At 33.2% G+C, this 15,489-nt stretch overlaps 2 protein-coding genes across 6 annotated transcripts in view; one reads left to right on the top strand and one right to left on the bottom strand.

Annotated features, from left to right (window-relative positions):
* The window catches only part of LOC122571708, a 76,207-nt gene that overhangs the window by 58,930 nt on the left and 1,788 nt on the right, over positions 1 to 15,489 (bottom strand). The window contains exons 1-5 of one of the 5 annotated variants that reach the window (XR_006318278.1): positions 9,331 to 9,722; positions 8,950 to 9,142; positions 8,720 to 8,871; positions 6,756 to 6,895; positions 5,698 to 6,501 (exon numbers count right to left, since the gene is read on the bottom strand). The exons of 1 other annotated variant lie outside the window; for it this stretch is intronic. The gene's annotated coding sequence lies outside the window, so the exon portion shown is untranslated. Of the gene's footprint in view, positions 1 to 5,697; positions 6,502 to 6,755; positions 6,896 to 8,719; positions 8,872 to 8,949; positions 9,143 to 9,330; positions 9,723 to 15,489 lie in introns of those variants that run through there. 3 more of the 5 variants (XM_043735958.1, XM_043736043.1, XM_043735882.1) reach the window with 3 other exon arrangements.
* The window catches only part of LOC122571991, a 94,898-nt gene continuing 89,035 nt past the window's right edge, over positions 9,627 to 15,489 (top strand). The window contains exon 1 of the mRNA XM_043736459.1: positions 9,627 to 9,742. Coding sequence (XP_043592394.1) covers positions 9,740 to 9,742 — 3 coding nt within the window. The 5' untranslated portion in view covers positions 9,627 to 9,739. The remainder of the gene's footprint in view (positions 9,743 to 15,489) is intronic.

The following is a 15,489-nucleotide window of genomic DNA, read 5'->3' as shown; positions in this document are numbered from 1 at the left end:
ATGTAGATGTTTAAACCTTGATAACGAGACTTCCTAATCCATGTTTACCAATATTTTCTTTTTTAGTTTTTAATACCGCTTTCTTGATAACAATCTATGTGTATCTACCGTATTTACGAGACAAAATGGTAAAATATATGAAGCAAGCAGGCAGTAATGTTGACGTCGTAAAACTATGATTCTGCAACCCTTAACTCTCCAGATATGCATATCCAATCTCTGCCTCTCTCTCGCCTTTTTATTCGACCTCTGATAACGTTCCGGTTTTCAGGATGAAACTCGCCTATTCGCCGATGTCCTATTCGTTTTCATAATTGTTCTGAAATTTACGACCTATCAAACTCAATATGACATCTGAAATTAACGTTCTTATAGCGATTCCGTGATTTATAATCGGTCGTAAACTTAATAAAGAGACGCATATCCATAAATTTTACTTTAAATACTTCTTAGAACTCTATTAGCTTCTGAATCCATCTGTCTCCGTAATTACAATTTGGATTTTTTCAAGATACATACAATTTACTTCGTAATCTTTCTTTAAGTATGATACTTTCAGTCGTACGATATATTGAAATCAAATTCACTGATTTATTTAATGAGTGAACTTATTACAAATTTGTCCTTTTAATATTCGTTTTCCTATAATTTCGAAATTTGTTAATCCAAGTATACCACTTCGCAGTAGGAACTTAATTATGACGTTACTAAAATTGCTATCAAATCGTAATTATACATATGTATATGGATCTCATGAACATTGTTCTTAAGAATCGAAAGGCAAGCTCGTACGCGAGCCGTACAATTTTTCACGGTAGAAATTAAACGCTGACCAAGACAGTAATAATTTATGTAATCTCATTCGACGCTGCATGCAACGAGAACTTTGTAATAAGCCACGATCCGCATTGGAGTCGACTGTCTTAATTGCTAAACCGTTGATTACTGTTATACCGTAATACATTCTAAATCATCGCGTCGACGGCTCATTTGTATCTTTGTACGTATTACCAGTAGTGGAACAATGTCTTGCAATCACACTGATTCGAAAAATTGCAAACGAACGTAGCCAACGGTGATTCAGAAGAGTAGTAAAATAAATATGCACGCTGTAAATGTAAGCTTGTCATGATTGCCTCTCATTTAAACAAACTAAACGTCAAAAACATTTATGTATAACTTATATGTAACGAATATATACATAACGTTTTAATGTATCATAGACCATTACTAGTAAAAAAATGCATGTATCGGACAAGGAATGATATGAAGAGATAATACTAATCCCTTCGTGTTAATTACTAGTATGATGTGAGTATCCTGTCACTATAGTTGTACGTAGACAAGATAAAATATATAAAAAAGATGTTAGAGAACAACTTCTTGAGAAGATAGAAACATCTATCACGATCTATTTACTATAGAAAAGTGTAACCATTTTTGAGTCTAATGTAAGAACGTTTCCCTGGTACGAATCTATATCTATATAAGATTTCTTTCCTTATTTTTACTCAAAGAATACACCGACACGACTTTGTAATATAGTCTTAAGATATCCTATGAATATGTACATAGTTAAATAGATTCACTTACGAAGACATTACTCATTACGTCTAACATTCGCAAGGAGTAGTACGAATATTACACAATATGAGACTATTGATAATCGACAGTGACAAACAGGGTCAGAATGAAAGGAATGGCCTGCAAGCGCGGAGAAGTGGTTGGAGCAAATCGTGGGTGTAATGGTATCCGGTAGTAATATAACGGCAATATATGGGAGCGTTCTTATTTTTGTAGTTTCGCGTCACGGCTTGTCGCGGAATGGAATAATTCTCGCCAGCAAGCAAGATCAAGGGAATCTGGTTTTCTTAAGCAGTAGGTGCAGTTTCAAGTGTATTCGTGCTTATCTGGACGCATTGCCGTATTTGCATGAAACCGTGGCTTATGTTAACCGCCGCTTCGTCTCGTGACGAAGAGTACGATAGGAAAACGGCTCCAGTCATTGTGCTCGCTTTAGAACACCGCCACAGATCTTATCCTTTAATCACGACCGACCCGCATAAATGGATTCTTAGATTCCAATCGTCGCGTTCTTTCGCTAGCCGGCTATTATGCATCCTGAACAATTGCGTTTACACGTAGAGGCGTCAATGCACTCGTATGATTTTTTCACGGGACTGAGAATTGCGGTGAAACGTCGAATAGAAAGCTGTCTGGTTTCTACAGCCTTTGATATGTATAATTAACAATTTCACGTTAAGATTTCATATAATAAATTTTTTATACATATAGTGGATATTCATCGATATTTCATTTTAGTATTATAGTTGTGTATCTTTCAGTTCAACGGTAAAGAAAATTGAAAGTGGACTGCTGGATAATTTGGTCAATGTCACCTCTACGAAAGTTTAACTTTCTCTCAAAGAAATTCTACACTGCAATGAAGGTATACGTTTCTCGGAAAGAAACAAAGTTAAATAGCGGAACCTTGACTTCTTACTCGTTTCGTAGGATATATACCGCGTAGTTGTACTTTCTTAATGGTTAATAAGCTGCATTGTACATTTATTAATCAAATAGCATATACGATTATTAGTTCTATAATGATTTATCAAAGACGCAAAAAGATTTCTATAAGAAAGCTGTTTATTGTAATGAGAGGAACTTAATAGAATATTTGAATTATAAGATGCATTTAATAACGTATATACATACAATATATGTATGTATGATATGTATGTTGAAATAATAAATTATCTATAAAACGAATTATGTACATCGTTCATTGGATGCAGCCGACATTACAGTTACTTTGAAATGACAAAGATCGTCTAATAAATTTTCTACCAATGTGTTTTACCATAGCATGTTTTACTCTATAACCGCGTGCTCTGCATGTATGAAATTCATTAATCATAGTTTAACCTGCTTTCGCGGCGTTGCACCGATATTTTAAAATCATTTGATCCATATGGTATATACGTTTAACAAATATTCACCTTGGTGAGGGAAAGGTTATTAAAGCACGAGCGTACTTGACACACGAATTTATGCTACATTAACAAGTTTATGATATCGTTTCGGTCAACCACGCACACAATCTTCTTTCTATACTTGCTTCTACTATTTTATGCACATTCATCGCCTCTTGCCCGTTTCTTTCACCCTCTCACTGTTCTAATATCCACTGGTTCTGCAAGTAAAAACTGACCGGCACCATACACTTTAAACTGTCCCCTACTTAATTGAGAAATAAGAGACAATTTTCCACCTGTTAAGGTATCGCAAACCTTCGTCCGCTAGGAAAAATGCGTTCGTAAAAAAAAAAGATTATAAGCCGGTTTCTGATCATTTAATTGATCATAGTCCTAGTATCGGCCGAATTTGGTTTCATGTTTTTATTGATTGGATAATGAGTTCTTGGCAGAGCTCTGAAATGAGCGATCGGTGCGTTTTTCTTTATCATTATTATAATATATTTCATATATATTCAATATATATTCATATATTTGATATATACACATATTAAATATATGCCATTTATTATTATAAGTTAATATATTTATAAAATATTTGAATTTCAATAATTATTTATACAACATAAAAAGAAATGAATTAAACAGAATACAGGCAATGCAGATTAATAATCTAGTGATTACGTGACATCGTTGCGACAAGATTTGCAAACATGTTCTCGCATGTCGTACACCTTCAATTTTCATTGCATATGTAAATATGTAATACATGGAAAGCATGGTAACAGAACACTTGTCTATTTAGGTTGAGTGTCATTTGCCCAGGATTACTTAGAGATTTGTAATTAATATTTGACAACATGTATTTACTTGGATTAGAACATCGAACCTATCACAACTTACTAACCGAATCGTTTTTTGTGTCACATTTATCGAAATGTTTTCGTGAATCATGAACGTAAATCAGGAAACAGGATAATTAAGGAAATAGTAAACCTTGGAATTTGAAATACGTATCCTAAACTGAGAATGAACTGTTTTTGCATATTCACTTTCTCTGTCCTCGTTTTCCTAATTTCAAGAAAAAAAACAAATAATGATATTCGAAAGTTAACGTCTTAATTTAAACTTACATGTAAAATTAATTAAACGAAAGTTTTATAAAAATATTATAAATTAATTTCTTACATTTAATTATTCCTGATATTCCCTTCAGGTTTACACGACTCTAAATTAAATTTATATTTCAACTAATATTATAGAAATATAAATTAAAAGACAAAAATTTATTGTTAATGAATAGTATCGCAATTCTGCCAACATGTAACCATTTACTCGGGCAAACGTTAAAACAAGACAATCGGTGACAAACAATAACGGAGAACGTGGGTGTGAATTTTTCAAATGCCCCAGAGATTACTCATTGTCTTTCTCTCTTTGTTCGCCTGCTAAGCTAGGCATGATTGCATCTTTACATTCAAGGATGACTGGAATATATAAGCACGACATGCACGAGTGGTGATCGTTCGACCCGAAGTCTCGACTTGTTGACTGCATTCGAAGCCGGTTAAGAGATACATAGTACAATACGTACATTCATATATCGAATGGCGTTAAAAGCTCAAATGCTGGAAAATAGTAGTACGAGATACATTTGGAAATAAGAGATTGATAAAAATACCAAATTTATGATTTATAGTTAAAATGCGATAATGAAAAAGAACTATTCTGATTCAAAATTCATGTTCCATATTTTAAAATGATATAAAAGTAACATAAAATTTTTATGTAGTCATATAAAAGTATTATCAGATGATATCAAACTTAATATACTCGGACTTCGTTAATTATATAAATGTTCTAATGAATAGGAATGGTGTACAAATATTTTTTCTAACCACTGTATATAAATATTCTTCAATAAAAATGACCGAATCTTAAAAATAAATTCACATATCTTCTTTTTTTAATTGACGTATCCTTCTATATAAAGTAACAGTGAAAGGAAAATGAAAGTCAAACTTGTTGAGGTGTTTTATGGAAACTTTAAAAGTGTACGAGTTTTAACTTCGCCGTTTTAATGAACCTTAGGAAAATCGGTACGGCTACAGGAAACTAGAGAGCACTTAAACGTGTACGAAGACGAACAAGGAGATGCACGTAATCTCTCAATTTCTCTCAAAGAGAAGCGTTATAAGATCTATCTTACGACAGTCCTTTTTTTTACACTATCAAGTGGCACATTCTCGTCGCCAAGAATGGACAACGTTGTAACGAAACTCGTCAATCGACGTCCCTCTGCGTCCTTTCGATCGCGTGTTTCTATTTTACTTAGCATTTGATATTTGCCAATGTTACGAAACTTTACGGTTTCACCCGCATATCTATTTGCGTGCAGCAAAATTCATGCGCTCATTGGAAATGAACAACGCTTGTATAGTTCGAACTGTTTCAACTACATTTGGTCGCAATGTACAAAAGCTAGAATTGCTTCATAATAATTGGATGTATAGTTTCTGAAGAAAAATAAATATTATCTGAAGTGATAACGTCATTAGAGATGTAATTAATATGTAATTATATCTAATAATAATATTTAATTCTATTTCAAATGTGTTGAATACCTAATATGGCCTGTATTTTATTCCGAAAGTATAATCGAGCGTTTCAAAACCGGTATAAAAAACTTTTAAAGGTTATTTAAGAAAAGCCAGGCAAATATATAGCCTACTGTTAATATTCAGGTAGTTGAAATAGAAAATTTAATATCTTACTGCTGCGAGTTTATTTCACTGTGTCTTTCAACCGAAAGGGCACATCATGAGTACTTATTACAAAACTAACAATAAGTTGGAAGTAAATGATATCTCATATTCTCCTGTCTCTTCTTAATTTCTTACCATTTATTAAGTTTATAGTTTTACGATAGTAATAAAACTTTAAAATCCTTTAACTGCCTATATAAGTATGAACAATCTGATTTATGCTCGTGTCACTCTTTTTCCTTATAATGGACCTCCAAGCAGTCTCTCAAAGTTTTTATATCGATATATGTACTTATTTACTCTATCTACGTTCTACCTATATATCTCTTAATAATTCAATTTTAATTGCGTGACGTAGCAGAAAATTTTTTCTTTTATTAGAGCAATTTTGATCTCCATAAAAAGATTTCATAGTGGTATGGCCAATAAATTTAATGCTAGTCACGTTTATGGTATCGTTCGTTTTATTCAAGTGAAATCACTTTTAATTATTTCCTCTTGAATGGATTCCAATAATCACTAAGATTGCAATGTGACACCATTTAGCTGGGTGTAAGAAACTAGAATATTAACTCGGTCCGTCTTAAACGCGGGTGTCAGCACCTGTTACTTATGAACCAATAGTCGGTCTTTAACAGAACGTTAAATTCAAGGCGGCAAAGTAGGACCGCATTTCGACCAACAAGGAGTCAAGTGTCGTGCAACTCATAAGTGGCCAATAAGTGTAATTACTTATGTAGGCTTAGACTAAGGTCGACCTAGAAAACCGGACAATATTAATCATTTCAGAATCCTGATCATGCGAATACTAGGTATATATGAAAATATACGTGTTTGCAAGCGAGACGTGCAAGAATTTTCGTATAATTGCATATGCATGATCAACATATTTATTTCTCTAAGCTATATAGATATATAGATGAGAGAAAAAAAGACACTTTAATAGCGTCATTATTGTTTGCTACAAGATATGACATTGACTTATGCGAAATAAGCTGGCTTTCAACTTTACCTATTCCACTATATGTATACACTACGTAAGTGCATAGCTCTCTGTGCACTTGAAAAATGGTTAAGCAGCACGTGCTTGCTTAACTTGTAGACACTGACGTCGATGAATTTTGTATCTTGCGCTATTATACAGGTTTTCCCCTAATAAAAAATTAAACAGAGGCAATCTAATTAATCAAATTTGGTAGATGTTTTAAAGATGTTCTATAAACTATGTCTATGATATTCTATAAGCGAAATAAATCTCTACATAGGTTTCATTTCTGTAGTTGTAAAAATGTCTTACCTTCAAATATTGGAAAATCATAATTTTTTAATTTACATCGTATAATTTAACAAATTACTACCAGTGGCATTAAAAATTCTAAGACACTATTTTTAACTTTCTTATTATATTCAATTCCTTACTTATATTCCTTACGTACACATATGCAAGTTCCAAGAATATTTTTTTTAGCCGGTATTCTTTGAACCCTTTCTTTGGTCAGTTTCGGACCATTCCAGACAAAGGTATCGAAGTCTTTTGACCAAAAACGACGCGAGTACGAACGTCTCGTATGATTCATGTATATTTCATCGTGTTCACGACGAACGCGACAGCAAATCTATACGTTCCCTTGCCTTAGAGAGACAGAATGTGCTTGGCTGGTGCACGTGACTATGCCCGGCGCAATGTGTTTCGCGTCACGTGCATCGGACAGTGCACCGACTGCCACGCTCTCGTGCACGTGAATTCTGCATAAAGGAGCAACGGTATCAACACTTTTATAGCTGGAGAACAGAAATCAGGTCTGTCCAAGCTCGCGCCACTTGTCAATCGGATTAATAACATCCGTTGCAATGCCTTAACCTTTCGTGTAATTAAGGTATATTTCTTTAACACTACAGCTACTGAAACATTGATCTTTCCTTTTTTTGTTAGTTATGAACGATATCTGACATGAATGCAAGCTGATGAACACAGGTGTTTTAGACAAAGTTAAAATATTGGCTTTTATTGAGATAGAAATATGATTATATGTAGCTAATTATTTTCATTATACCATTTTAATCTGAATGTTTTATGTATAAATATATCCAGGTATGTGGTTTGAGTCTGTAGTTTTAATGTTAATACAAGTTATATTAAATTTTATTGCATTAACATTAAATATAACGAATATTTAAAATCAGACAAATTTTTAGAGAATTGGTTTCAACTCGAGATTAGCACTGTTGTTTCTTTGGTGAAATTAATAATGTTATGCAAGTGTTATGAATTTTTATTAGATAAACAGTCAAATGATAGTGATAAATTGATGTTTGCAATTATGTTATGCAATAACAGTAATGAGAAAGAATGTTACTAACGTACTATGTCTAGTTTAATTTTAGTTAAATGCAATATACTGTTGGTTTAAGATTAAGAAAAATAAGAAAATACATTAGTATTAGTTTAGAAAGGGTTGCTTAATAGTATGTAGTACTTTAGAAAGGTTAGATAGAGAAATATAGAAAGAGGGTAACCAATGAAGACGTAAACGATGAAGGAAATGCGTGAGAAGTGAGAATTTTTCACAAAAACGGGCATCCAGTGTTTAACCTGCAAGGTGCGGTCATGAGAGAATTATAAAGCATTAATAATGTTTTAACATATAGGGTTATTCATGCAATTGCAACAAGTAATATCATTTAAGTAATTCCATCCAAATAATTTCTTGCTTGTATATATACATATGTTAAAGGAGAAAGATGAATGGCAAGATCTATTTTTTTACAATTTCGTTTTTTTTAATAAATGTAACATATAATACAGTCTTTTAATAATAGATGTACATATTTTCCTTTTTACGCATTGATTATAGTATTTTGATTTGCTTAAGGTATAAGTAATATTGTATGCCAGACAATTACTTTTTTCACTACTACCCTTCCCTTTCCTTCCTTCGATCGTTTAACATTTAATTGACTAATTTAATTATTTACCTGGTTGCTAGATTGTTGCACGCTGATCTTGAAATTTCAATTGTTCGCGAAAGCCTGTATTTGTGTTTCACTCTATCGATGGAAAGAATATCGCACAATGGAAAGAAATAAATCCATTGCCAATGAAACGCGTATGTGCACGATTGCATTCTCTGTAAACACACCAGATAGATTATTATCGCGCAAAGATAAATTCATTATAATGTAATACTGGAGAAATTATATCTTACGGCGTTCGGAATATTTGCAGAAAAATTGCCAAATAAACTTGCTCACAAACTTTGTCTGCTCATCAAGACGAATTTGTACGTTGACAAACGCAACAACTGATCATTCTGGTCGATACAGATCGATGACTCGAATCGAACATATTCGAGCTGGAACGCGATACCGACTCATGAATGTATTCTTTCGAGTCTCTTTCTGTGATAAGTGCGTGAAAACATCGTAGAAAAATAGTTTACTTATCGTAGTATAAGCGTACGTTTAGATATGCGATAATACGAAATGGATACCGCGCGCCGCGTGTAAAGAAAGGGTTAGGCTGCGTTCGACTGAAATATCGTCGTTCAATAGGCGAAGTGATATACTATAAATGCAAATCTACTTACTCGATGGCCGAAATAACTTCTTGTAATATGTTGCGTTTCTCCTCGACGGATTTTCTAATCATTTCACTTCGAACGTTTCGCTCGACTGTGTAAACTACGCGATCACCTTGATGTAGTTCGAGTGAAACTATAGTGTATGTATGAGGATGTTCGTCGCGACACGCCATCTGCGTCGCTCAGGTATAACTATCGTCAGTATGAAATGGCATCTCGATTTCGATATGTTTACGTTTTGTGCAGCTCGATTCTGTTCGCGACAAAAACATTGTATTTATTCGGTATTACTTACTCAGTGAATGGTTTCGGATTACAAAGTGTAAAGTGTAAAGTTTCGGTGACAAAGTGTTCTTTAATTGTCAGTACCAACGTGCGATGGAATTAAGGAGAATGCAGTGAAACAGTCGAAATTATGGTATGTAAGTCCCTGTTTCAATTATCGTCATGATCTGTATAGAATGTAATATGGCGGGAAACGAACGATACTGCGGAAAACATATTGCGTATACTTTGATAACGTGTTTTGGTTTTCGACGCAATATACGTAATATACGTATTGTTTACGATGGAAGGAACAAACCGATATAGCAACGGCGAAAATTATTAACGAGAACTTGTGATATTGTCGTAACACAATGATCTGTAAACAGTGTTCTTTTATCGAATAACATTCAATTTAAGCAATAACAAAAGGCAACTTTAGGCTCGCATCGTATTATCTATACAAATATAACAAATTTTATAAAAATGTATTAAATTAGAGAACACCGTTCCAGAAATATCGTTATATTAGAAAATACTGTTCAATTAAAAGTACACTAGCTAAAATTCATATCATAAAACGTCTATAATATACCTTCTAATTAACACGAACATAACAGAGTTCGTACAATTTAATATCAATTTTCCTGTTACTTGTTTGTAAGTCCGTTTTAGAAAAGTTTGAAAGTAAATTGAAGTTAAAGTTACGAATAAAAAGAAAGTTCGCGGTCATTGATGTAACATAAATTATACCAAATCCACCATGATTCACGCATCCTTTATACTGCAATTTAAATTTACGTAACCACTGCTTGGATTCCATACAAATTCGTGAACTCATCGATATTAAATTCCTAAACTATGAAAAATACGTTTCCTAGTTCTAATAAATGAACCATAGAATTTGTTTATATAATAAGAATCGAAAGCAATATTCTGCATCGTTCATGAAAGGAAACTACTCGTGTGGACTTTGCCAATTCTCATCATTTTCTTTAAAACGATACATAATGTCACCTCGAATGATGCAATCCAATCAAGAAAGTCAAACTTCCGCAATGTCCACGATTTCTTTCCACCGTGGAATTAAGAATAAGTTCTTTAGGGTAGTTTCTCAAGCGAAAATGGGAAGAAAGAAGAAACAGAGTTACCTTGCGGCGATATAAACGACAGTGGGCCAATTCCGACCTAATAATTGGCAAGAAAGAATGTGTCATACTTGCGAAAAGTAAAAAGTATATTAGTAAACTGGTGGGACAAACCTAACGTTTAACCCCCACTATAGTCTCGATAAATCACGATAAAAATATATCGACTGCTTAACGATGTTGATTGCTCGAATGAATTCGATTCGCATAGTCCTTTGGGGTCTCGTTCTGCCATTCGATACAATAAACCATACTTGTCCTTTTTTCTGCGAATCTACGAGATACATATGTCGTACATTTGCTATAGTATAGAAAGTTGATGTTTAAATCGTTATATTTCTAGAAGTCGCTAAGATTTCTCTAGCATTGCCGTGCATTCGAAAAATCCCTCGAGTACGAGACCATGTTCGAACCACGAAAACACGAACAGGAAGAATAGCGTTGTTACGACAGTCTCTCAGATTGCTGCAGGTATTGCTGCCTCGAAAAAAGTACACGCGTAATTAACCGTAGACGCTAACGACGGGATCAACTTCAATATACGTGCTTATGAATTCGAGTCGAATCAAAGTTGATTATTTGATAACCGAGAGAGATTATTTTTAATGAAAATGAAACTTAGAAATTTAGTTTAGAACTTCTTCGTCCACTCTTGGATTCTGCTTCGGAATATTCTTATTTCCCAGAGTACTCACATTTGGTTCAAATTTATCGTGTTTAGATTTGAGTTTATTTGAATATACCCACTGCTTTTCTTTTTCAAAATCGTTAGAGAAGATTCGAATATAGTCGGTCGACGTTCGAATCTATTATACTTGCCATGTACATACTTGAGCCCATCACTAGCAGACAGCATAGATCCACGATCTTTGCAAATTTGCAATCCTATACATCGGACGTATCTCATTCGATCTAAATACGTGGGTGACTTACGTCCTAGTCCAAGATCCAAGTATAAAATGACTTCAGTAAATGACCGTTTAATCAGCTTTGGAAAGTAAACGTTAGCTGTGGATACCGCTGCTTTCTCATTCAACTTTCTGTATCAGCTCAATAAAGATTAAAAGTAAATTGCAAAACTTCTGAGCGGATATATCCTCTCGGTATGAGCAAGTAAAATCTAATAAGCGAGTGCGAGTGTCAGTAGCGAAATTAACGATATGCACCTTCTACAACCTCGTTCTGCTGCCGTTTTAATGGTTTTGTATTTAAAAAACTCGTACTTCCAATTAATCCGTCAATGGTATTTGATGAAATTCTACATAAACAGATGCTAGAGATAAATTGATTCTTCGTGCTATATAAAGGAAAGTTGCAATTTTATAGCTTTGTTACAGTGCAAATATTATTTGAATAAAAAACAGAAGTTGATTCATTTGATTCATATGGAAACGCTGTTTAGTAAAAATCAGAATCTGACTCATTTAAACACGTAATGCTTTAAGATCAAGGCATCGTAAGAAAACAATATTCCTATTTTGCCTTATCGTCTAAAATTAATATAATCCATAAAAAAGATATTTGAGGCTTCTTTTATCGATTAAATGACAAATGAATGATAGTTCTTTTAAATTACATGAAATTACGAATTATAATATACGAATTAGTAATTAGAGATAATCTCGCTGTATCTTACTACGCTAATAACCTTGGCGAACTGTAGCTGTCGTATGTGAGAGATAGTATATAATGGCAAATTTGCATACCCAGCGTGCTGAAGGCTCGTATACGGTAAATTCACTTCCGTGCATTAATTATGTAGCTTGATTTCACTAATAATTTACTGGATCGACGCGATGTTACATGCACTTTGACACATTAATTCAGTTCCTTGTATGTAATTGATTGCAAATCAATCACACGTTTACAAAACACAGGTACTCGAAACTTGAAAAGAAGTTTTACTGATATTTCGTGAATGTAATTAGTTTTACGCGAAAGCAGCTTTGAAGTATTATACGTATCTATAAACAAGCGGTAAATTCAGACAGAAGTTAATTGGCTCATATTATACAATAGTAGCTACTGTTGAAACTTCATTTAGAATTATTGTTTAAAATACTGAATAACTTGAATTTATATTTTATATTTCGATATTTACGTATTATATATTATATAACGCGTATTATATATCTTTATACATTCTTTATATTTTGTTTTTACATGAAATTCATTACAATGTTCCCGGAAAACTTAATTGCGTTTTACAAAGTTTTCTATTATCTTCCAGCGACAAAGAGGTTTATTTATAAAAACGTGTTCGATACTTAGTAGAAAATCTTGCAAGATTTAATGAAAGATATTAAATATATTCCTATAAATAGAATCCATCATTATGCTATCCAAAGATAGTATAAATAAATTCTCTGCATATATACAAGTTAAATACATAGATTACATGAAATTTTAACTAGAGAAAGAATGTCATAAAATTTAAAAATTTACTATCTGACAACGTATTCCATCAATGTCTCTCAAATGATTCTCAACGTTATTGTTCGAAAGTATTTTTCTAGAAATACACGTCTTTGACCCTCGATCCGAAACGTGTTTGATGATACCAGTCTGTGTTGTACAAGAGTCGCGAAGACGACGCTGCGGTTAATTGACAGAACAGCCGGTCGCGTGAATCGAGCCGAGTGGCTGACGTGTGCACGAGACTCGGTCACACTTTTCCTTCGATGGTATTAACCCGTACGAGGAAAGGTGTACAAACACGGCTCTCTTTCTTTCTTCGTGGTTCTCTTTCCTGTTCATTGGCTATAGAGTCAGCACGTGCACCAGCACGTGGTATCATGTGCCGCACGTGATCGCAACATCAACGTGCTTATGGGGTCATTCTTATTCTTATTATCCTTCGTTGCTCCACGTTCACATCATCGTAATGCAGTTTCTCCATCGACGCCCGTTACTGAGCTTGTAATAGATGCAAATAGATGTAGAATGTTCGTAAAATAAAGTTTTAAATAGGAGAAACACGTGACAAGTACAATTTTGCTGATTTTGCTGACTTTCATGTCATTTAATAGTCAGAAGGATATACTTTAATATAACACAGGTTAAAACAGGATCAACCTATTCAATCCACAAAAGGAACCAAGCCTTTTAGCAATAGATAAAAAATTCATAAAATTTTATGAAAATTAATGGCATATCTAATATTTAAAATATAATAACCAATACTTTTGAAATTAATATTGTTAATGTAAATGTTTTTCAGAAGAGAACCTTACAAAAAAATTTGATAAAGACACAGTTTTGGTAATATGTGATTGGCTAAGGTGTTGAATTTTTAAATTACTCTCATGTGAAAAACGAATAATTTATAAATCTCAGCACCCTTGTTGTTAAATCGAACTTTTCTCGAAAAAAATGTATTCGCTAGTTTTTGCCCATTCGTATCTATAGATTATATCGTTATCGTGGTACCTAGCTATTTGAAGCTGGCAACGGAACTTGTTCACGGACAATGCACAACTTCCTCGGCTCGCACAATGATTTCCTAGTCAGTATTAAACTGAACACGCGAGACTTATCAGTCAGCTTAAAGGAGGCTCTCGATAGATTAAACGTGTAGGATAAGCAGGAAGCCGGAAATCCAACATACGAACGTTTGTCTTAGTCTATAGGACGTTGTACATGTTGAATGCATTAGTCTGTTTTATGATGTTAAATATAAAAAATACCAATTTTTTCTGAAGTACGATTAACGAGGAGGTTTTGTTTCCATGTGGAAAGTCATGCATAATTGCATGTTAACTTAAAATAAGTTTCATAAGTCTTAAGAAAGTTCCTGTGTTTCATATAAAGATGTTACGTAATGTCACACTGTCTGGTGAAAATAACACCGTTGAAAACAATGAAATTGCGATACATAGGGTGTATCAAGAAAGGGCCTAATATTCTAAAGGCTTGCTCTGGTTATTAGGAGAAATAAAAAATGTTTGATAGATTCTGGAATTAATATGAGATAATAAAATAGATTTTAAAATCAATATTTTTTTGTGAAAAATGTAATTTTGAACCTCCTTATAGGTATATTAATGATATTTGTTTTTTTTGTTTCAATATATGTATCTACATTTAACAGTCTATATAATTAAATAAAAAATATTCCAAAGAAATAATAAATAGAAAGCAATTCTGCGAAAAGATCTTCAAGAACATTATCAATAGACTGATACTGCAAGAAACAGAAACAAGAAGAATAAACATTTTATTATGCATATAGAAGAGAATCTGCAAAATAGCAATTACTACTAATTAATTTACCTTCCTATACGGAAAAAATCGAAGGATATTGAAGAGCAAAATTGCAATTACTACCAATTACTTGACGTTCCTATACAGGGGAAATCGAAGAATACTGATGAGCAAATCGATATACGGCTCCTATTAAGGAATAATAAACTAAACATTCTCATAAGGATATTTAACCTTCGTCTCATGGTTACGAGGCCAATTAAAAGCACGTTGCCAAGATTAAACCTTCCTAAAGTATCATGGAAATCTGACACTATTAGCAACGAGGATTCTCAATAAAATATGATCATCCGTTTATAGCAACGTAAATACGCGTAAATATAATTTATATATGCTTTTGACATTTTCTGAGCACAGAAAGTTTTAACGCCTCATTAAAGGATACAACATTGCTGTATTAAACCGTGACACGGTCAGCCGTTGGTATTTAAATATCTTATTTACACGTTAAGAATAAAACGACTATTTAATATCTAAAAAATTCTAGATT

The sequence above is a fragment of the Bombus pyrosoma genome, linkage group LG1 (genome assembly GCF_014825855.1).
Source record: "Bombus pyrosoma isolate SC7728 linkage group LG1, ASM1482585v1, whole genome shotgun sequence".
In the NCBI taxonomy this organism is placed as follows: Eukaryota; Metazoa; Arthropoda; class Insecta; order Hymenoptera; family Apidae; genus Bombus; species Bombus pyrosoma.
The sequence above is the reverse complement of the archived record's forward strand: the minus strand, read 5'-3'. Positions and strand labels throughout refer to the sequence as shown.